At 49.8% G+C, this 21011-nt stretch overlaps 2 protein-coding genes across 4 annotated transcripts; one reads left to right on the top strand and one right to left on the bottom strand.

Annotated features, from left to right (window-relative positions):
* Positions 1 to 625: 625 nt before the first annotated feature.
* On the top strand, positions 626 to 13323 carry Pex10 (peroxisomal biogenesis factor 10). 3 transcript variants are annotated; one of them, XM_057784117.1, is made up of 6 exons: positions 626 to 782; positions 1517 to 1597; positions 2961 to 3352; positions 4617 to 4792; positions 4903 to 5038; positions 13015 to 13323. In XM_057784117.1, the coding sequence occupies exons 1-6, from the start codon at positions 677 to 679 to the stop codon at positions 13120 to 13122; spliced, it is 999 nt and encodes a 332-aa protein (XP_057640100.1). In that variant the 5' UTR covers positions 626 to 676; the 3' UTR covers positions 13123 to 13323. The 3 variants fall into 3 exon arrangements, with proteins under 3 accessions (XP_057640100.1, XP_057640099.1, XP_057640101.1); XM_057784116.1 differs by lacking the exon at positions 13015 to 13323 and adding an exon at positions 5859 to 7872; XM_057784118.1 differs by lacking the exon at positions 13015 to 13323 and adding an exon at positions 5839 to 7872.
* Rer1 (retention in endoplasmic reticulum sorting receptor 1) lies at positions 7858 to 20820 on the bottom strand. Its single transcript, XM_057784119.1, has 7 exons — positions 20662 to 20820; positions 17355 to 17442; positions 14419 to 14523; positions 12350 to 12449; positions 10887 to 10965; positions 9289 to 9424; positions 7858 to 8753 (listed from the first exon to the last, which is right to left on the bottom strand). Exons 2-7 carry the CDS (start codon positions 17433 to 17435, stop codon positions 8664 to 8666), a joined length of 591 nt encoding a protein of 196 aa, XP_057640102.1. The 5' UTR covers positions 17436 to 17442; positions 20662 to 20820; the 3' UTR covers positions 7858 to 8663.
* Between the last annotated feature and the right edge of the window lie 191 nt (positions 20821 to 21011).

Below are 21011 nucleotides of genomic sequence, written 5' to 3'. Positions count from 1 at the left end.
CCGTGATTGAGAGAAGAGAATCCAGGAAATGCAGTCCCGTAAAAGGAGCAGGCCATTCCTCATAGTTATGCTAGAGTCGAGCTTCTGAATTTGAAGAGAAAAAAGTTTCCTAGGGACACATGCAGCCTTGGGCTTTCAAAAAACCGGCATTTCAAACTGTTAGATTTGATTTGGCGAGAAGCCTGTGCCTCTGCTTGAGACGTGACTGCCTTCCGGCAGCGGTCAAAGGTACTGTCTGGGGCTGTCCAACCCAAGCCGAGGCAGCCGGAGAAACTTCAAAACAGAACTGGGGAGACCACATAAAGGGTCCACTCCTACAGTCCAGAGACATGTAACTCCTGCCAAAAAAACTAAACCTGAATCAAGCCCAAATTACACCTGAGAAGCAGAGCCATCTCGGGGCCCTGCCCACCAAGGATCAAGACATTCGCGACTCCACTACGTGGCTCCGCCCCCTCTCCCGCGTGGCTCCACCCCTCCTTCGTGGCCCCGCTCACAGCCCGGCCTCCACGTAGCTCTGCCCTTAGATCCCCGCCTCTCAGGATGTCACGCCTAGGCCCCGCCTTCGTCCGCGTGATGCTCACAGTCTGCGCCGCGCGACCGAAGCGCACGTCGGAGCGTCACAGGCCCCGCCCGTGAGGCGCGCCGGCGCGGTGTGAGCTCACCGACTCGGGCCATGGCGCTGGCAGGTGCACCCGAAGTGATCCGGGCGGCGCAGAAGGACGATTACTACCTGGGAGGTCTGCGAAGCGCGGCGGGGGGCGCGCTGCACAGCCTAGCGGGTGAGCGCCCCGGGCATCCAGACAGGCCGCAGCTCCGAAGCTCCTTAGAAAACTGAGGATCAAAACAGACTTCGTGCAGAACACTTTGCAGGTCTCTGCGCCGGGCAGTGCCTGCTTAGTGTTCTCAAACATTTGCCCGTTTATTTCTCATACGCCCCTACAGGTTGGACCTGACATTATTACACTTACAGGGAGGCACGTGGAAGTTTCCAGGCAGATTTCCCAGGCAGGGATTTGGGAGAGCCGAGATTTGATACTAAACAGGTGATCTCTGGCTTGTGTTCTTGGCACTACCTAGACTTTCCTGGGTCCTCCTAAATCCTAGAACAGTTCCTGACTCAAGAGAGTTACAGCTGAGAGGTTTTTAGGAAGTAGCCTTCCCTCGGAGTCATTCGTGTCAACCAGGTGGAGAGAGGCCAGGGCAGGGAAGCAGAGGAGCCGGGCGGTGGTGGCGCACGCCTTTAATCCCAGCACTCCGGAGGCAGAGGCAGGCGGATCTCTGGGAGTTCGAGGCCAGCCTGGTCTACAAGAGCTAGTTCTAGGACAGGCACCAAAGCTACAGAGAAACCCTGTCTCGAAAAAAACAAACAAACAAACAAAAAAGAAGTAGTTGAGGATCACCCTAGCAGAAAAGGGATGGGACCTGGACTTTAACGCCCCACACACCCAGGTGGGGGAGAGGATTTCAGTGAACCCATGTCACTTGCTCAGAGGTAACATTTTTCTCCTCTCAGGTGCAAAGAAATGGTTGGAATGGAGGAAAGAGATTGAGCTACTCTCGGACATAGCCTACTTTGGCCTCACCACAATTGCAGGTAGCAGCACTTAGCCAGTCCTTGGCACTGACGGGCCCACGGCCCACCCAACCCACTGGGCAGCTCCTGGGATTCACCTGCTTGTAGCCTCAGGGAAGAAAGACACTGACCAGAGAGGAGGTGCTGCCTAGATTCTCTCTAGAGGCAAGCCTAGCACTAGCCCTCAGCCAGGGGGTCTCCTTGCATATGTATGTCCCTGAAGACTTCATCCAGAACCTTCCCAAGGGTGCTATTGGGACCTATCCCCGCCCCAGAGCTAAGGACCCAACCCAGGGCCTTGCGCTCGCTAGACAAGGCAAGCTCTACCACTGAGCTAAATCCCCAACCCCAGGACCCACTTCTCAGTGGCCAAAGGCAAGTCAGTCCTGACCCCTCACATACTGGCCATTAAACCTGCATGAGGTGGACGAAGAAAAGCTGATAGTCCTTGACAGAAAAGCCGTGGTAGGGGCCTCAGGTCACCAGAGCCAGCTCAGCATCCAACAAGGAATGCAGAGCACCTCGGAGACACCAGGAGAGATTGCTGCTGGTGACCTGCCCCCACAGACTAGATTCTGGGTGGTGGGAGAAACAGCAAGCACCAAATAACCACACTGTAAGGCATCCTGAGAAGTGTTGATCTCTTCAGGGAAAAACACCAAGTCTGGGGTGGGGAAAAGCATATTTTCTGGTCAGACAAAGCAAGGAGCCTCTCTCAGGAAAAGTGTCTTTCCCTTTTATGAGGCATGAGGCATTGCCAGATACAAGGAAACTAACTGCAGGCCATGACCAGACATGTAGGGGGCAGAGGTTGCTACAGACAGGGTCATAGACACATGGAGAGTGTAGTTCAGGGTGCACCTCAGGTTTCGCCTCGGGAATAAGAGGTCTGGCTTTGCCTTCTGCAGGGTGTAAGAAGACAAGGCTTTCCCAGGTTGGACAACTCTAAGCTAGCTAGTTGGCAGGGGCAAGCTTGAGGGTGTTTATTCTGACTCTATATGATACTGTCAAGTAAGCAGCTGACCTTACACCTCATACTTAGGACTGGACTAAGATCCAGACTGAGCCATAACCTGGAAGCAGCCACAAGACTCTTGAACAACGGGTGGGTAGGGCTTAGGCAGAGGAGGGACTGGGAAACTGGGAACAAATTAAGACTGAAGACAGCAGATGACCAGGGAAACAAGGACCTTTCCCAGAGTGGAAATCTGTGTCACATCGTGAAATCATAGCAAGCCCACAGTGGGTTTAGTAAGAAGCCATGTTGATCTTGGCTAGGTCTCACGGGTGACAGCTGGAAGGGCAGTTCCAGGACTGACGATGCGGAGGGGGAGGGGTGTGACATCCCTGCTTTGGATCCTCATCATTGTGCATTGATCCCCAGGCTACCAGACGCTTGGAGAGGAGTATGTTGGGATCATTCAGGTGGACCCCTCCCAGCAGCGTGTGCCCTCCAGGCTCCGCCGTGGAGTGCTGGTCACACTGCACACTGTCTTGCCCTACCTGCTGGACAAGGCGCTGCTGCCCCTGGAGCAGGAGCTGCAAGCCGATGGTGATAGTACGCGTCTGCCGTCTGTAGGACGCAGCCGATCAGGGGCAAGGCGCTGGGTGCGTCACCATGCAGCCACCCTGACTGAACAGCAGAGGAGGACACTCCAGCGGGCAGTCTTTATCCTCAGACAGGGCCTTGCCTGCCTCCACCGGTTCCATGTTGCTTGGTTTTACATCCATGGTGCCTTCTACCACCTGGCCAAGAGGCTAGCAGGGATCCGTTATGTAAGTAGCAATGCCAAGGGGGACTGATTGTGGGCTGGGGCCTCTTTGGGGCCCACGCTGATGGCATGATCACAGCCAAGTGTTGCTGAGTTTATTCAGTCACAGTTTCCTAAGAGGCCCAGGGAAGTCCAGTTTCCACAAACTGAGAGTGGACTAAATCCTTTCCTTCCTACAACCAGCATGTGTGGCAGCAGAGCCGGGCACTGAGTGGACTTGGGTTTAGCCCTGCAGTAGTTTTCTCCCTACTGGCCTGTGGCTGTGTCCATTTCACTGCTTAGGGGGATGAGCACCTATTCCAGAAGGTGTCAAGTGCAGGTTCTAGCCCGTCCATCCCTGCCTATAGCAAGCAGCCCTACCAGAAAGGCAAGGTCTTAGGGCTTGATGTAACAAATATTCCTACAGTAGCCCACAGTAAGTACATCTCCCATTACGGTCTGTACTAAACCCCCACCTTTTCACACCCTGACTTTCTACCAATGCCCTTGCATTCTGTCAACCAGAAAACCTCCCCTTGGGTATCACACCCATGCCCACCACCCACCAGAGCTGCCATCTCTCCCTCAGTTGAACTGCCCCTCCCATGCCCCCTCATCATAGAACCATAGTCTGGCCTCAGGATAACCTTGATACTGCCAGACAAGGGGTTGTCCAGCAACCTCCCCGCCCCAGCAATCATTTAATGGAACAGCCGTGCCTCCTTCCCTAATGGCTACTGAACGTTGGACACTGGGTTTGCTGCAGGGCCTGCCATCCCGTTTTTCTGCTCCAGCCCAAGGCATAGCTGCCCTGCTGTCTTTATCTCCCTGCCAGTAGGAAGGAGTACGAAGTAGAAGACCGTGGTTCTTGTGATGTGGATGGGAGTTACATCACCAGCTACAGCAGCAGCGAGGACAGTATCTGTGGGGGTCAAAGTGTCCCTAGAAGATGCGGTAAAGGGAACAGCATCTGCCTGTCTAGGTTCCCCTTGCTGTTTCCTACCCTACTCGTCCTCTGAAGTGGTCTCCAAACAGCTCCAGAATCCGCACCCATTTTCCTGGCCCATCTAGCCTCCTGGCTCAGTTTGCATCAAATGCCTAAAGGTCAACCCGTAGCCAGGGTTCTCCCTCACGACAATACTTGAGCCCATCTCCCTGGTTGATTCTTGTTCTCTGGACACTCTCAGTGCCAAGGGGAGGCCTGGCTGAACATAACACCTCCAGCAGACAAGAGGCCAGGTCCTAGGGGGATCCTGATGGCAGTGGGGTGGGGTCACCTGTCTCAACAGCTCCGTGCTCGCCGCCTGGCTGGAGAGGACCTGAGGGCTCGCACAAGCTACCGACTGCTGGGACTCATCTCCCTGTTGCATCTGGCACTGTCCATGGGGCTGCAGTTGTACAGCTTCAGGCAGAAGCAGCGAGCCAGGAAGGAGTGGAGGCTGCACCGCAACCTGTCCCACCGCAGGTAATGGGGAAACCTGTCCCACCACAGGTGTACAGGGGGTTGGAGGGACTTCGGCATGCTCTGAGATTGTGAACGGTGCACTTACCTAAGCTGTGTCCTCACCCCCACAGGAGTTCCCTGGAAGACAAGGCTGTTTGCAGAACCCCACTATGCACCCTATGCTTGGAAGAGCGAAGACACTCCACAGCGACACCTTGTGGCCATCTCTTCTGCTGGGAGTGCATTACTGAATGGTGCAACACTAAGGTATGTGCTCCCCGGCCTTCGACCCCACCTCCCAACCCTCTCCTGACTTGGGGAACTCCCCTTCTGATGTCTGACTGAGTATGCAGGTGAATGGTAGGTGACAGGTGCACAGATCTGGCCACACTTAACCACAGGCTTGTCTTGCTTCCTGGTATGCTCAGGACACTTAGGATGCTAGCACACACCAAGCTGTCCTGTGTGCCACTGAACTGTTTCCAGCAGGACAGGTGCCCAAAGCCACTGCTTCCTGTAAGCAGCAGGGCCCTGGCTGGCATGTCTAGCCAGTGAGCTGCTGCCCTGCTGGTAAGAGGTAGGCATCCTGGGCTACAGTATAGAAAAGACAAGCGTTCACACTGCGAGGTCAGCAGTCCACATAGTTGCTCAAGTGCCAGCATGTGTAAGCGTGGAATGTGCAGAGTCCTGTCTCTTGAGAGGAAGTACCAGGGTGCATCCGAGCTGGGAGACTAGAACAGCACACACAGCCCAATGTCTCTCACTGACAGGGTCTGAAGCCCTCCCCTCCACAGCTCTTGGCCCAGGGTTGCTGGGAAGCCATGGCAGAGGCTCAGTCAGAAGGAAAAGCCCAGGAGAGGTCCCAGAAATCCAGGGTTCCTAGGTACCGAAGGAGGTGGGCACAGCTGTGCTGAATCAACACCGCCCCGTACCGCTAAGATGCAGACCCTGGGAGAGGCTGCTTTCTGTGACTCACAGCTGTGCATGTGTGTGGAACAGAAGAGATACAGTGGGGATCAGGGCCAGATACAGTACCCGGCCATCGTGACACACACCTCACCCCACAGACAGAGTGTCCCTTGTGCAGGGAAAAGTTCCCACCGCAGAAGCTGGTCTACCTGAGGCACTACCGCTGACCAGGACCAGATCGTCACCAAACAGCTCTGAGAAGTGGATGGAAGTTGACAGAGTTTATCCTCAGAACTGTGGCTGCACAGAAACATAAAGTCCTCATGCACTGTTCTCTGTCATTTAAGCTACATAGTTACCTGGGAAGAGAAAGGGTTGGGGACAAACAGGCAATACTCCATAGGGGGTAGGAGAGTTTGTTGCCCCTTATTATTGGCTTCTTCTGACCCTCTGGAGTAGTGGGTTCCCCTCCCTCCCTAGGTCACACAGCTGAGAGCTGCTTCGGAAGTTCAGGGTATTTTATTCAGGTCTGTGTGAGAGGCAGGGCTGAGGGTGAGGCTGGGGGTGAAGCCCTGCACTGTGGGCTCCACACCCACCGAGGTCAGCACCCACCTAACACTCCTGCCCCATGCTTATTAATACTATTGCCAACTCCTTAGGAAAACAGAGGTCTTCCTCGTGGCCTTCTGGGTAGGAATGGGGGCTCCCTGGGTTGCAGATTTTTTTTTTTAATTATATGAAGGTGCACACATGCCGTGGTACATGTATGGAGATCAGAGAACAACTTGCAGGAGCTGATTTTTTTTTTTTTAATCATGTATTTCGGGAGTTAACTCAGGTTGGGCTGTACAGTAGCATCTTGTTGAAACCTTGCCGACCTGACAGTTGGCTTAGTGAGTTTTCTCCTATAAACCAATTTCCATGTGTCCTCAGATACCAGTTCTCTGAGGAAGTTAGGTGAACAGCTGTGACTTGCTTTCCCAGTGTCACCTGTGTCCAGCTCCCTCCTGACTTTTCCCTAGCTTGATTCCTGCCTCCATTTGACATTTCCAAGCTTTTAATGTGAGTTCATGTCAGACAGCCTGGCACATCTTTGAGAAACTAATTTCACAGAAAAGCCACACTAAGAACACAAGATCTAGCCGGGCACGGTGGTGCACACCTTTAATCCCAGCATTCAGGAGTCAGAGGCAGGTGGATCTCAGTGAGTTCAAGGCCAACCTGGTCTACAGAACTAGTTCCAAGACAGCCAAGGCTACACAGAGAAACCCTGTCCCAAAAGAACAAAAACCAAAACCCAGAAGATCTAGAAAGACCTCATAAAACAGTGTGAAGATGTCCGGATAGAAGCCCAGTCCCCAGCAGTGGTCTTTGATGTCACAAGGTTCCTTGTGAAGGTCCCCTTACCAAGAGCAGGAGCCATCCTGCTAGGTGGAGCAGGGGACCCAGACATACACAGGGTAACTATTTATTTATTTTATTTTATTTTTGGTTTTTCGAGACAGGGTTTCTCTGTAGCTTTGGTGCCTGTCCCAGAACTAGCTTTTTTAGAGCAGGATGGCCTCGAACTCCCAGAGATCCGCCTGCCTCTGCCTCCCGAGTGCTGGGATTAAAGGCGTGTGCTACCACCACCCGGCCAGGGTAACTTTAGGGACCCTACGGGAAGACGGAGTCCCCATGGGAACCTGGAACACAGCTCTACAGACCTGCAGCACCCTGTCTGTAACTCACTCCTCTGGCTGGGTACACCCAACTTTCCATCACACCTGAGCTTAGTCAGTGATGAGGAAAACAACACAGAAAATATAAACAAAAAATGTTCAGATTTGAACCCCAAGTGCTCACATAGTTAGAAAGAAAGAAAGAAAGAAAGAAAGAAAGAAAGAAAGAAAGAAAGAAAGAAAAGAAAGAAAAGGAAGGCGCAGACCATTAGAAAGTGATGGGTTGAGAGCACAAAGTGTGGCTCTAGAAGGAACAAAAGGAACCCAGGTGACGGACTGGGTAGGGTTCTGAACAGGTCACAGCCCCAGTCCCTCCGATCCCTATGGTGTTTCCTCCGCCCTGGTGGGACCTGGCATCATGGTTCCCCTCCTCCAGCTGTGAAGAGCAAGCTGTACTTCAGTGAATGACTAGTGGTGTAGACGAAGACTATACAAGCAAGGGACGCTTTCTTTAATAAAGTTGGAATTTAAAAGTCACTTAGTAAAATGTTTAAAAGAGTATTATTTTTATCACATCAAAAAGTTCGACATGCTGAGGGCTTCTGTTTCCCCATAGGAAGTAAAAGGCCATGTGACAAACCCCACACCTGATGTGCTCTGGCTACTGCTGTCTCCTTAGAGAGGCTGTTGCATGAGAACAAGTTTAAATTCATCAAAAGGAAAATGTTACGTATCAAAGGAAAGTGTCAAAATAATCTCAAACAATTAAAATATAATATATATTTATAATTCCAGGCCTTCAAAAGCAATCATGGTAGTTAAGAACAAAGTTTTGAGTCATTATCATAGAGGCCAACTTGAAAACCATCTCTAGTGAGTGAGATTCAGAAACTGGCATGAGAACCCCACGAAGCTGCTGGGAGTCACCCTCAAAGGGTTACATTCTTTTTCACATGTAGGAAGCAGGCTGGCATGTCCCTCTGGCGCAGAGGAGCGGCCTCAGCGTGGTCAGGAAGGCAAGGCTACATTCCCATCCTCCCTCCCGCTCTCTTGGCCTGCCACTCTCCTGGCCTCCCAAGCCTCTGGTTCACTACAATTCTGTTCACTTCAAACACATGAACATCACTGGAAAAGAAATCAATGCAATTTGGTTTAAATGCCAGTTTCTTCAAGAACCTGATATTTCAGATACAAATCATTGAAGCTCCTCTTAAAAAGAAAATTCAACTTCCTCATAATCAACTACTTTATGTGAAGAAAAAGGCATTGTTACAATGGCTCAAAACCGTCCTTGAACACGTATGACAGATTCAGTCCGGCTTCTAACTAGCAAAAGTCTTGCCCACGTCCTCCTTCCCTTTGTATCTCCTCTTTCCGTGTGTGAATGGTATGTACCGGTATTTAATCATGTGCTGGGAAAACAAACACACAAACAAACTTGAGTTACTTGAGAACAGTTTCCTGCTTAACCCTCTCCCTAGATCTGCAGAGCCAAAGGCACCCCCTCGACTGTTTGTGCTATCACAACTAAAGTCAAGAAGCCAACAGTGTGCTCCATAGGACTCAACCCACTAGAGACCTGCCTGAAATCCCAACATTTGGACAGCATCTCATGAGCCCCTGGAATGAGCTAGGGAGAGCACAGAGGGTGCAGCTACACCACCATTCCAAGGATGTGCCATAACACTCTAGGAGGTTACCACAGGACCCTGAGAGAGCCACTGAGGCACCACAGGTCCAAGCCCAACCTGGCCCTACCTAGGGCTTTCTGACTCAGCTTTCAGCAACTGTTGAGGAAGGGCCCACCTGCTCTCACAGAAGCCGAGCACAAGTCAGTCATGACACACAGGAGGCCATGCCCAGCACTAAGACCCAAGCTACTTTCCCAGGGACACTGAGGCCACGGGCTGGAGCCGTTGCCTGGCACAGCAGTGCTGCGATCTTTACCTTTATTTGCCTCTTCATTGTGATACAGAAAAGCATGATGAAGTACATCACCAGGATCGGCCAGAACACGGGGACGTTGAAAGCCTCGAAGAAGGTGCAGACCATAGCCACTAGAATGCCTTTTGTAGCTGCATGCCTTAAAGCAAAGAGAAAAATTAGTATGAGCTCTAGGTAGCACCAGGCACCTGTCAACCCGCTGACACTCCTGCCTTTGTCTGCTCAGAGGTACCTACTAGAGATACATCAAGTCAGTCTTTGTAACACTGAACCACATCCTCTCAGCCTTTTGAAAACTAAGACTTCTTATTTTTTAATATATTCTTTTTTTTCACATTTTTATTTATTTATTTTTATGTGCGATTTGTGTGAGGTGAGGATGTCAGATTCCCTGAAACTGGGATTATAGACAGTTGTGAGCTGCCATGTGGTTGCTGGGAATTGAACCTAGGTCCTCTGGAAGAACAGCCAGTGCTCTTAACCACCAATCCATCTCTCCAGCCCCCAAGCTAAGACTTCTTAAACTTATACAAAGTGTAATATGTACCTCCTGTTTGTTACCTAGAACTGCCATCTGGAGAAGAGCCTAGGCCCTGGTCCTGACACTGGGTGCCTGAGTCCAGCACACAGCCCTGCCACCATCACACACCTTGTCAGCCTCTGTACTGACCCCGCCCCCCCCCCCACACACACACACAAGCTCCTCTTTTCCTACAGAACAACATCCAGGCTCCTGGGGGCGTCTTGCCCACTTTCTATTTCCTCTCCCAGATCCTATCTCACACTCTTGCTCCATGCACAGCACCAGAGCTGCAGTTAAAACACTCAAAGAACTCAGTCTGCTCCTTCAGTTTACTGAGCCAAAGACTTTGGCTCCTTTTGTGGTCCAGGAGCAAATGTTCTCAAAGACAGGTCAGCAGGTCATACATAGCTTTGACCTTTTGAAAGAAGGTCGTAAAAGGAGCTACACTAAACCTACTTGTATGTGTTCCCATCAATCTCTTCCTAGTCTCCCAGAACTTCCAGGATGTCGGCTCTGTGGAAGGCCTAACCTTCCCAGGGTGCCTTGAGTCAACAGCAGTGCCTACAAGAGGCACAGGGCCTGGAAAACAGCTGTTAAGACCCTTTATCTACTTACTCTAGACTTCTGTGTCAACCCAAGGGGAAACACTGTGAAGTGATGGTCTCCCCAGAGAGCCCTGTGACCCACCCCATACCCAACACAGCTGTTACTTTTTAGATTAATGCATACCACATGCAAGCAAAACAAAATTCTCGTTTTGTTAAACCAATAACTATCTGGGACAAAAATTGGTCTACTCTAATAGCTCAAGTATCTTCCACAAAAGCCTTGAAGAAATAAAGGCATGACTGGTCAGGAGAAATGACTTCCACATGTAGCCAGGAGGGTAAGCAGTAGGCAACAATGCTGGACTTATTTCAAAATACCTAACCCTGACCATTACGAGACCATTACACAATGTATGTGTACCAAAAATGTCATTCCATAGCCCCCACGTGTGGACAATTACTATGTGTTTGTTAAAATAAGATACAGAGATGGATGTACTCTATTGTCCAATGAAAAACAATTCACTCACCAAAATTTGAATTCTGGAAGCCTTCTAATGAAGGGACGAAACTCCTCATTCTGTTTGGTTGGTAATGAAGGGCCATCATCTGAAATGTACAACATCAGCTAGAGATGAAACACCTGCCTCTACCTTCGGGTTTCTGCCCCACTTATAAGTCTTTCCTAAATGCTTCCAAACTGCTGTGCCTCACACAAACTGAGTCAACCAGAGATAAAGTATGGGGTCTGCAGGCAACTCCCGGAGAGACAACCAACAAACAAAAATACACTTCACACAGATTTTCCATTTGTCTTACTATCTAGTTACATAAATTAGGACAAAGACAAACTGACATGTACATAAAACAAGTAGTAAAGAGAGAATGCAGGCCATGTAGCAGTTCATGACATAAAATCCATTCCCACAGTCAAGTAAGAAGTGACAATGAGCTGGCTCAGCGAACAAAGACACTTGGCTGCTGGGACAGACAATCCCTGGAACCCTCATGGTAAGACAACCAAATCCTGCAAGTCCTCTGACTTCCACATGTGACATACACACTTAATAAATAAATAAAAAGATGGGCGGTGATGGTGCACACCTTCAATTCCAGAACTCAGGAGGCAAAGGCAGGTAGCTCTCTGAGTTCAAGGCCAGAGCAAGTTCTAGGACAGCCAGGGCTACACAGAGAAATCCTGTCTCTAAAAACCAAAAAGGAAAAAGAAAAACAAGAGGGTGGGGGAGAAATGCAGACAAGCCTATCCTTGTCCACAAACCTATGGAGGAGAGCCCATGTATGTATGCACCAGGACTACCAGATGCAAGGCCTCTTCTCATCTATCCTACTGACAGACAGAGAAGCTGAAATCCACAGGAAATGCCCCTGGTTATCAAAGCTTCTAATCATCCAATCTGAAATCAGCACTAAGCATTTCCCCCCCGAGAGAGCAGAGTCCCTGCAAAGGCCACTGTTCACTATCTGTCAGCCACAACCCAAAGCTGGCCTCACTTGGGCACAAAAACACACCAAGAACATTTCAACTCAGAACCCAGGGAGCACCTAATGCCCCCAGTCTGGACCAGCTCCTGGCGACCAGGATCCCACTGATCTGTACTGCATTCCTGCTGTGTACTGCTCCTGTTTCCTCTGGTCAACCAGAGGGTGCCTAACAGTGAATTCTGAGACAGAAAGCAGAGGAGCTGCCCTGCTCATGTGTCCCATGCTTGCAGTGTGGCTTTGGATGAGTTATTTATTTAACCCCAGTGCTTCAGTTTCCTCCTAAACAAAACGGGGATTAAAGAATGATCCTTTTCACAGCTGCACAGGGTTTATGGGGTAATCCTACAGACAAACTCATTCTAATGTAGACATTACAACACATATAAATATCACAAGCCCAGGTCCAAGTGTTCCCAGACCCATAGATTATCCCAGAAGAATGTAGATGCATAGAGCAGCCTGGACAGTGCCCCAGCGGCCCCTGCTGTACCTGAGTCTTCCATCAAGGAAGGATCCACTTTGGGAGAAAGGAACGCTATGAAAAGGTTTAGGTGGTAAATCCCCAAGGCATAGGTCACAATGTACCAACCCTGGAAGAGAAGGAAAGCCATCATCAATGAGCAGCCCAGCCACCACCAGCTGGAACCAGTTCACGAGCCCATACCCATAAAGCTCTGCTGCACTAGGAACGTGGTTTACTCCAGATGAAGTGGTAAGGACTGATGAATGCTCCACGGGGACCATTTATTTACCTCAACTTACCTTGTCGGTTTGATATGACCATGGCAACCTGTGGCCCAGAAAACAAACTTCTTTAAGGGTTCAGCCAAATGTGCATGACAGTCAGGCACAGTCCTGACCAGAACTGGTTACAGCAGAAGAGAAAGCTTTCCTCAACAGACACTCTTGCCCCATAGGGCTAATTGGGCTGGGCGCCTGGCCTCAAAACCTGCTGTGAGCACACAGGTTCACAAGGCATCTACAACAGAATGCCCATGTTACTACACACTCGAGAGGGGGCAGTCCTCTGCAGACAGCACCAAAATACTTCACTTGGAATGTTAGCCCCACAGAAAAAACAGAACTAGAACCAGGAATCAAGAGTAAACGTGTATGCATTCATTCTTTCCTTCCTTTCTTTTTTGGTTTTTCAAGGCAGAATTTCTCTGTACAGCCCTGGCTGTCCTGGACCTCACTCTGCAGACCAGTGGTCTTGAACTCACTGAGATCCGCCTACTTCTGCCTCAGGAGTGCTGGGATTAAAGGCCTGCACTACTACCCCAGGCTTCCAGAGAAGACAAAGAACTGGGAATCCCTGTAGTCCCAACATTAGCACACTAGAGCATCAAGCTTCCCTAGGCGATTTCCAGAACTAAACCATACACCTTGAAGGCCTGTACTTTTAAAACAAACAAAAAGAAATTTTCTGCCTAAAAAATTTTCAAGTCAGACAACTAAAAACTGGATGTAAAAGTCAGTTTTATGCATGCATGCTATCATGTTGCAAAGCCAAGCTATGAGGAATGCCAAGTCAGGCACAAATCTGATCCAGAACAGAGTACAACCAACCTGTGTGCTATGCCCCACCCCTACCCCAAGGCTGCCAGTCCAGTCTTTCCACTAGTGAATCGACCAAGTTCCAATAAACAGAAACTCAACACTAATTTCAGACATGTGGCACAGATCCAGTCCTTCTAGAATAAACCAGAGAGTAGCCTACCATCATCATGTCATGCTAAGCCAACACTGTGTCTGCTCACAGGGATAAATTAAAAATGAAAACAATAAAGGACAAGTTCCACACTTTATGAATTTCACACAGTAGTGAATGCATCAATGAATCCAGTAAATCACTGTGTTGCCTCTTGTCCTAATGTCCTTCTACAGACTGGATGAATACATGGATGAATAGAAGGAAGGAGCTCTAAATGAGGAAGTAAAGCTTTCAGGGTTGCAGAGGAGATACATTCTAGACGAGGTCTCTGAGCTGCCGTCCTCTGGAAAAGCCTCCAACCCAGGTCTGCAAGGACTTCTTGGAAACCACATGTCTAGCTAGAAAGCAACAAGCTCCAGACAAGTCTGAGGAGACGCCACCTGTTCAAGGCATCCCCCGCCAGTCTACGGATCTGCAGGACTGCCTAAGCTACCCTATCCATTATATTGCCCTCTTAATGTTTCTTAGCCACAAAGTAACAGCTCAGAAACTGCTAATCCCAGGTGAGTGCCAAAGTCACTCATGGCACCCTGAGTCTGTAACACTCCACTCTGTTTGAGAATGGAGAGATCAGCCTGTTCCTATGGAGACACACAGCAAGGTCGGAAGGATTCCACAAGGTCTGTTTAAAGGACTCAGGGCAGGGCTAGCCTGGGCATGCTCGGAACTCTAGGTAGAGGATATGATAAAGTGAGGACAGACTGTGACCAATCCTCTTTAGACAGGTGCTTACCCTGAAACTTCTGAAAGTAATTATTACAGACCACACCTCTAATATACATCCAATCCACACCCCAACCAATAGCACAGTTAGACAATGTGCTAACAGTTGAGACCACGCTTACCTGTAACAGGTAAACTCTAATCATGTACACAAAACTCAGGCCCAGTGTCACGACCCACCGGACAGCTGTGTAGGGGGTAGACTTGTCCAGCCAGGACTGATAAATCTGTAAGACAAGAATTAAAGACAAAACATCAGCCCACAACTCCCACTGCACTACAAAGTGCACTTTCTGGTATAGCTGGGCTTCAGTTTAAAGAGATACACCAGCATGAAGCACTGACTACGATTAATCCAAAATTTACCTACAATAATTCCTGAAACAGAGCCACTTCACAAGAAAATTATAAAATAATCAAGTATAAAGTACTGTGCATTAGCCCAGAAACATCATTACAGGGAAAACCAACTTCACCCCACAAAGAGGACTTGGGCTGCAAAGGAAAAGCACACATCCTAAATCCACCATCCCACACTGTAAGACTCATGGCTCAAACCCTACCCCAAAACCTGTTTTCCCGAGGGTCTCTCGTTGCCCCTGATGTGCTCTCCAGACTCCAGGACCTCTCACTTGCCCAGCAGGCCTGCCTGGTCCTACCTGCGCCCACTGCTAAGTGGCTGGTCATAGCGTGACTGCTAGCAGCCAGAGTGTGCGAGTAGACATACCAAAACAGCTACAGTCATTACTAAGGAAACTCTTGGTTTTCTATAAACACACATTTCATGTATACAGATATGTCTTACATTTAATTTTGAAATATATCTTTAAATTTTAATTATAGCATTTTAAAACATTCGTTACATATACATATGTACACACACACACACACACACACGTATATGTGTGTACCTAGCCCTGGCCATCCTGGAACTTACTCTGTAGAACAGGATGGCCTTGAATTCAGAGATCTGCCTGCCTCTGCCTCCCGAGTAATGGGATTAAAGGTGTGCGCCACCACGGCCCAACAAAAATTTGAAGTTTTTTTTTTTTTTTTCGAGACAGGGTTTCTCTGGTTTTGGAGCCTGTCCTGGAACTAGCTCTTGTAGGCCAGGCTGGTCTCGAACTTACAGAGATCCACCTGCCTCTGCCTCCCAAGTGCTGGGATTAAAGGCGTGCGCCACCACCGCCCGGCAAATTTGAAGTTTTTAATTGAGTCATATCAGCTCACTGAGTCAGACATTCATTCATTCATTTATTTTTGGTTTATCGGGACAAGGTTTCTCTGTGTAGTTTTGGAGCCTGTCCTGGCACTAGCTCTGTAGACCAGGCTGGCCTCGAACTCACAGATATCCGCCTGCCTCTGCCTTGCAAGTGTTGTGATTAAAGGCGTGCACCACTGCCCGGCTAAGTCAGACTTTCAGATACAGTGTGAGGCAGCCTCAGACAGTCATGGAGTGAACTGTATCTACCTGAGCCAACATGAAAGGCTGACACGCTTGGGCAGGATGAGGTGTGCCAGGATGCATGGATGCATGATGTGGGATTCCCCTCTGTATGCTGTGAATATATTTTATTACCACTGATTAGTCAAGAAGCTGCTCTGGCCTATGGCAGGGCAAACTATAGCCAGGCAGGATCTGAAAAGATATGTATAGAGAGGAGTAGGCCGAGTCAAAGAGACAGTGGGGACAGATTAATAGAAATGGGTTAATTTAAGATGTAAGAACTAGCTAGAAATACGTCTGAGCCATCGGCCAAACAGTGTTATAATTAATAATTAATATAGTTTTTGTGTGATTATTCAGGTTAGGACGGCCAGAAAACAAAAGGGCAGTTTCCGTGTCTCCGTATACAGATGCAGGTGGCAGGTTAAAGGAAAAAGGGGTGGAAAGGGATAAAGGACTACCACTAACCTGGTCTACAAAGCAAGTTTTGGGACAGGCCCCAAAGGTACACAGAGAAACCATGTCTCAGAAAATCAAAAAAACAAAACAACAAAGCAGCAGCAAAACAAAAACAGGATGGGGTCCCCACTGTCCAGACCTCTTTACTTGACCTTTTCCAGGAACATGTACGCAGGCACTCATGGTGAGGAACATGTACGCAGGCACTCACGGCGAGAAACATGTACACAGGCACTCATGGTGAGGAACACGTACGTAGGCACTCATGGTGAGGAACACGTATATAGGCATGCATGGTGAGGAACATGTACACAGGCACTCACGTTGAGGAACATGTATACAGGCATGCATGGTGAGGAACATGTACACAGGCACTCATGGTGAGGAACACGTACGTAGGCATGCATGGTGAGGAACATGTACACAGGCACTCACGTTGAGGAACATGTATACAGGCACGCATGGTGAGGAACATGTACACAGGCACTCATAGTGAAGAACACGTACGTAGGCACGCGTGGTGAGGAACACGTACACAGGCACTCATGGTAAGGAACACGTATGTAGGCATGCATGGTGAAGAACATGTACACAGGTACACACGGTGAGGAACACGTACACAGGTACACACGGTGAGGAACACGTACACAGGCAATCATGGTGAGGAACATGTACACAGGTACACATGGTGAGGAACACGCACACAGGCACTCATGGTGAGGAACACGCACACAGGCACTCATGGTGAGGAACATGTACACAGGTACACATGGTGAGGAACATGTACACAGGCACTCATGGTGAGGAACATGTACACAGGTACACACGGTGAGGAACATGTACACAGGCACACACAGTGAGGAAAAGGTACACAGGTACACACGGTGAGGAACACGTACACAGGTACACACGGTGAGGAACACGTACACAGGTACACACGGTGAGGAACACGTACACAGGTACACATGGTGAGGAACATGTACACGGGCACGCATGGTGAAGAAAAGAGCCAAACCCTGAAAGCGAAAGTTTCCACGGGGGGCAAGCTGTAGCTTAGCTCCTCCTTGTAAAACAAGCTCACCCTTCGGGATTCATCAGGAGTCACAGTTTCTCTTCCAAATATTTCTATTAATGATCTACAAATCCACTCACCTGTCCAAGCCGTGTGAAAAATCTGTACACCACTGAGGGCTTCCCATGGACAGAGTCTCCAACACTGTCCCCTTCAGACATTCTGTAACTGAGATAAACATAAGATACTTAAAAATAAGTCTTTGGGGGGTGTGAAAATATTCCCCTCTACTGACCAGTCTGTAAGATGTGAGAGTTGATCCAGAGCATTTGTCTTTCCCAGGATCTGCCCTGGATCTATACTCCCAGAGCCAAGTCCTCTCACTATCAACAACACTAGCAGGTGTCCTGCTATCCCTGGCCGTTTCTTATCTGGCAACTAAAGGTAACCCTATATCTGCCCTGTCCGTTTCAACACGCTGCTGGGATCCCAGGCAGAATTCACTACAGAACTTAGGCACAGCTAAGAAGAACATCATTACCCTCGATTTCAGAGGGGACAAATCTCCAGCAGACCAAGGCCAGGCAGCAGCTTGGGCCCAGCCTGATATCCAGCTCTTCAGATATGGACTCAGGGAAACTGGCAGTGATGGGGCCTTTGTCATCAACCCTACCTGAAAGGCGGGAAGGGAAAATCTTACGGTCCTGGTCCTCACATCTGTGTGTAGAACCTGTCCTGGTTCCTTCTGCTACGAAGAGTGCAGCGCAGGAACAAACTGACTCAAGGATGACTGGCGCCCCGTGCTGAGCAGCTGAGCAGTCACACTCTGGCTGCAGTCGGCCTCAGGTGCATCACTTGCACAGGGAAGCTCTTTTAAAATCTAGACATGCAAGCAGACTTCAGTCTTCCGCAAGTCTTGAGCTTGGTCTCAGCTCCCAAAGTAGGTAAGAAATCAGGTTCACAAAAGCTAGAGTAGGGCAGTAAGGCTGTAAGTCCAACTCTTCCAGCCTATCCTCTATGTGAACACTGGGGAGATCCTTTGGAAGATGTCAGTGGCCTCATAATGTGACCTCAGATGGCAAAGAGGTAATCCTATAGTCGACTCAAGCCTCCATTTCCTGGATCCACTAAGCACAGTGCTCAGAGCCGTCCAAGAGACTGAGAATGCCCTTTGGTCTCTGGTATGTTGCATAAACTACACATACACAATTTAACTGAAAAACCTAGTTATGGCTCTCCCTTTCTGGGGGTACATTTTTACACTTTAAGGGGGATTCCACATCTAATAGAAGGCACATTAGAAAATGCACTCCCTAGAGTGCACAAGCCTATCCCACTTAGGCCAAACCCAGCCTATAGAGAGCTGTCTTAGCATCTTCTTCACCCTGTGCTATGTACATGCAAGTGTTTACCACCAAAACACATCTGCTTAAAGTGAGAGTAATGCCAAAAAGAAAATACTAGGCCTGGTGGTGTGCATCTTTAATCCCAGCACTCAGGAGGCAGAGGCAGGTAAGTTTGGGGTCCACCTGGTCTGCACAATGAGTTCCAGACCAGCCTATCTATACAGTGAGACCATTTCAAAGAAAAAAAGACATGGTTATTCCTTTAAAGTATGTACTCTAAGCTGAGCTGACTGCTTAAAACCCTGGTTCAGATGATATGCAGAAAACCTACCGAAAACACATTAGTCAAGTTTTGATTATTGGACAAACACTGATCTGCATCTGATTAAACTCACTGCCAACAACAACCTGAGAGGCAGCATAACAAGATTAATAATGTGACCTTTGGAGTCCCACTGCCTGCTCCGGATCCCAGCACTGCACTTCCTACTGCAGAATGTGTGGGGCTTGGATCTGGAAAATGAGATGAGATCCCCTCTGCCTGCCTCAAAGGGTTCTTATGAGGATCTAGTGGCAGCCTGTGCTGAAGCCTCAGAGCCTGGCTCCAAGCAAGTGCCAGCCCCTCACCACGTCAGACGTGTTCCTGGATTAAGGGAGGCCTTTGTCCCAGCTGTTCTATCTGCAGTCCTCATCCCTTCCCTCAGAGGTCAGAGGGGTCCTCCAAGCTATCCAAACTGACATCAGTTCCAGGTCACATCAATTTCTATTTCCTTTAACAATTGCTTTCCAATTCCTTTCAGATAATCTCTCAACTTCCTCCCACTAGAAGGCAAGCTTCTTGAGGGAGCTTGTCTGGTTTTTCTGGATGGGTCTCACAACCTGCAGTGCTTCCCACATACCTACTGAAAATGCTCTATGTTCAGTCACAACAAAAGCCAGATTAAATACTGTTCTAAGATCTGGGTGGTGGCGCACGCCTTTAATCCCAGCACTCGAGAGGCAGAGGCAGGCAGATCTCTGTGAGTTCGAGGCCAGCCTGATCTACAGAGCGAGTTCCAGAACAACCAGGGCTATACAGAGAAACCCTGTCTCTAAAAAAACAACAAACACACAAAATTTGTTCTAAGGTGGACAAGTACTACCCATACAGAACATTCTCCCCGTGCCTTGTTCTAGAGCCTACTATCTGGTTAGTTTCTGCACTCCATCACTCCGAAGTTAAGAATACAGCAGAGAGGAGAAAGTTCTCTGCATAGCATCGGTGGTCACTACCTCCTGGCCAAGGAAGAGCACCTGCAGGTTTCAAGAGTCTTTCCTTCTTTGACAGCCCTTCCAGGCTGGGTCTGAGTTCTTCCAAGGCTGGGCCCCTCCCACCTTTGAGGATGATCATCTTGGATCTCCCTCAGGCCTTCACACTCTTAACAATCTCCCAACACACACACCAGGATCCAAGCAAGGGACGGAGTCCGGATTACTGATGTTCTTTTGAGCACGTTTTAGAAATTCCATATTATTGCAAGTTGAAACTTAACCCAAAAAGGCAGTTTCAACTATTTTCTGTTCTTAGGAGTCAAGGAAGAAACGCCACTGGGGGTTCTTAGTGTGAAGGAGGGTAGCCCTCTTGCATTGATATCCTTGCCAAGGAAGACAATATAGTCTTATCAGCGCGATGAGGAAGGTTCACAGCCTAGACAGCTGGAGGTTTTACTTCCTTAATGTCACCATATAATCTAGAGTCATTTAACCAGCAACCCTTCAATCCACTCAGTAGTGTCTTCGCCCTCAGGCTCAATTCCTACACGTGTGCCCCGAAACCGAACACGGTGGTGGGGTAGGAAGAGGACTCCTAATACATGCCCGCCCCACTCTCCGAGCTGTGCGGGCAGCAACAGGCCACCTTCCTCCAATGTCCCACGGCCGGGGAGGGCAGCGCTCGCCAGCTCCCTCGCGGATCCCTCCCGGGGATCGGCCGGCCCCCTGGCAAGCCCTCGCCAGCCTCAAAGGCACTGTCCGGCCCCGCCCGCCCGCGGCCTTGACAGTCCAGAGGAAGGCGGTGCTGCGCCGCCCGGCCAGGTTCGCGCCACCAGCCCACCCCCAGCACCTCGCAGCTCCGCTGCAGCCGAGCCGCGGTCTCCCTCACGGCTGCGGAAGGAGGATGGCGGGCAGGGCGGCCGCCAGAGCTCGGCTCGGGATCCGGGAAGGTGCACCAGGCACTTCCGTTCCGTCCTGCGGCGCCGCCTCCAGCCGCCAAGATGGCCGCGGGGCGGGGCCCAAGCTCCAACCATTTCCGCTTCCTGTACGGACGCCGAGGCCGTTAGCGGGAGTGCTTCCCGCCGGAAGGACGGGGCCGGAGGAAGTGCGCCGTGCTGCACAGGCGCATTAGTGTTCCGGGGCTCCGGAGCGGACGCCGGCGCTGCGGATGTTACGGTCGCCAAGACAGCGCCTGACCCC

This window comes from Chionomys nivalis, chromosome 11, assembly GCF_950005125.1.
Source record: "Chionomys nivalis chromosome 11, mChiNiv1.1, whole genome shotgun sequence".
In the NCBI taxonomy this organism is placed as follows: domain Eukaryota; kingdom Metazoa; phylum Chordata; class Mammalia; order Rodentia; family Cricetidae; genus Chionomys; species Chionomys nivalis.
The sequence above is the reverse complement of the archived record's forward strand: the minus strand, read 5'-3'. Positions and strand labels throughout refer to the sequence as shown.

Coding starts and splice junctions, on each gene's coding strand:
- Pex10 (XM_057784116.1), top strand. CDS start 677: ATGGCGCTGGCAGGTGCACCCGAAGTGATCCGGGCGGCGCAGAAGGAC. Junction 3,353..4,616: donor GGCTAGCAGGGATCCGTTAT/GTAAGTAGCAAT, acceptor CTGTCTCAACAG/CTCCGTGCTCGCCGCCTGGC. Junction 4,793..4,902: donor CGCAACCTGTCCCACCGCAG/GTAATGGGGAAA, acceptor TCACCCCCACAG/GAGTTCCCTGGAAGACAAGG.
- Rer1 (XM_057784119.1), bottom strand. CDS start 17,435: ATGTCTGAAGGGGACAGTGTTGGAGACTCTGTCCATGGGAAGCCCTCA. Junction 10,966..12,349: donor TTCCTTGATGGAAGACTCAG/GTACAGCAGGGG, acceptor TGTACATTTCAG/ATGATGGCCCTTCATTACCA. Junction 9,425..10,886: donor CTTCCAGAATTCAAATTTTG/GTGAGTGAATTG, acceptor CTTTGCTTTAAG/GCATGCAGCTACAAAAGGCA.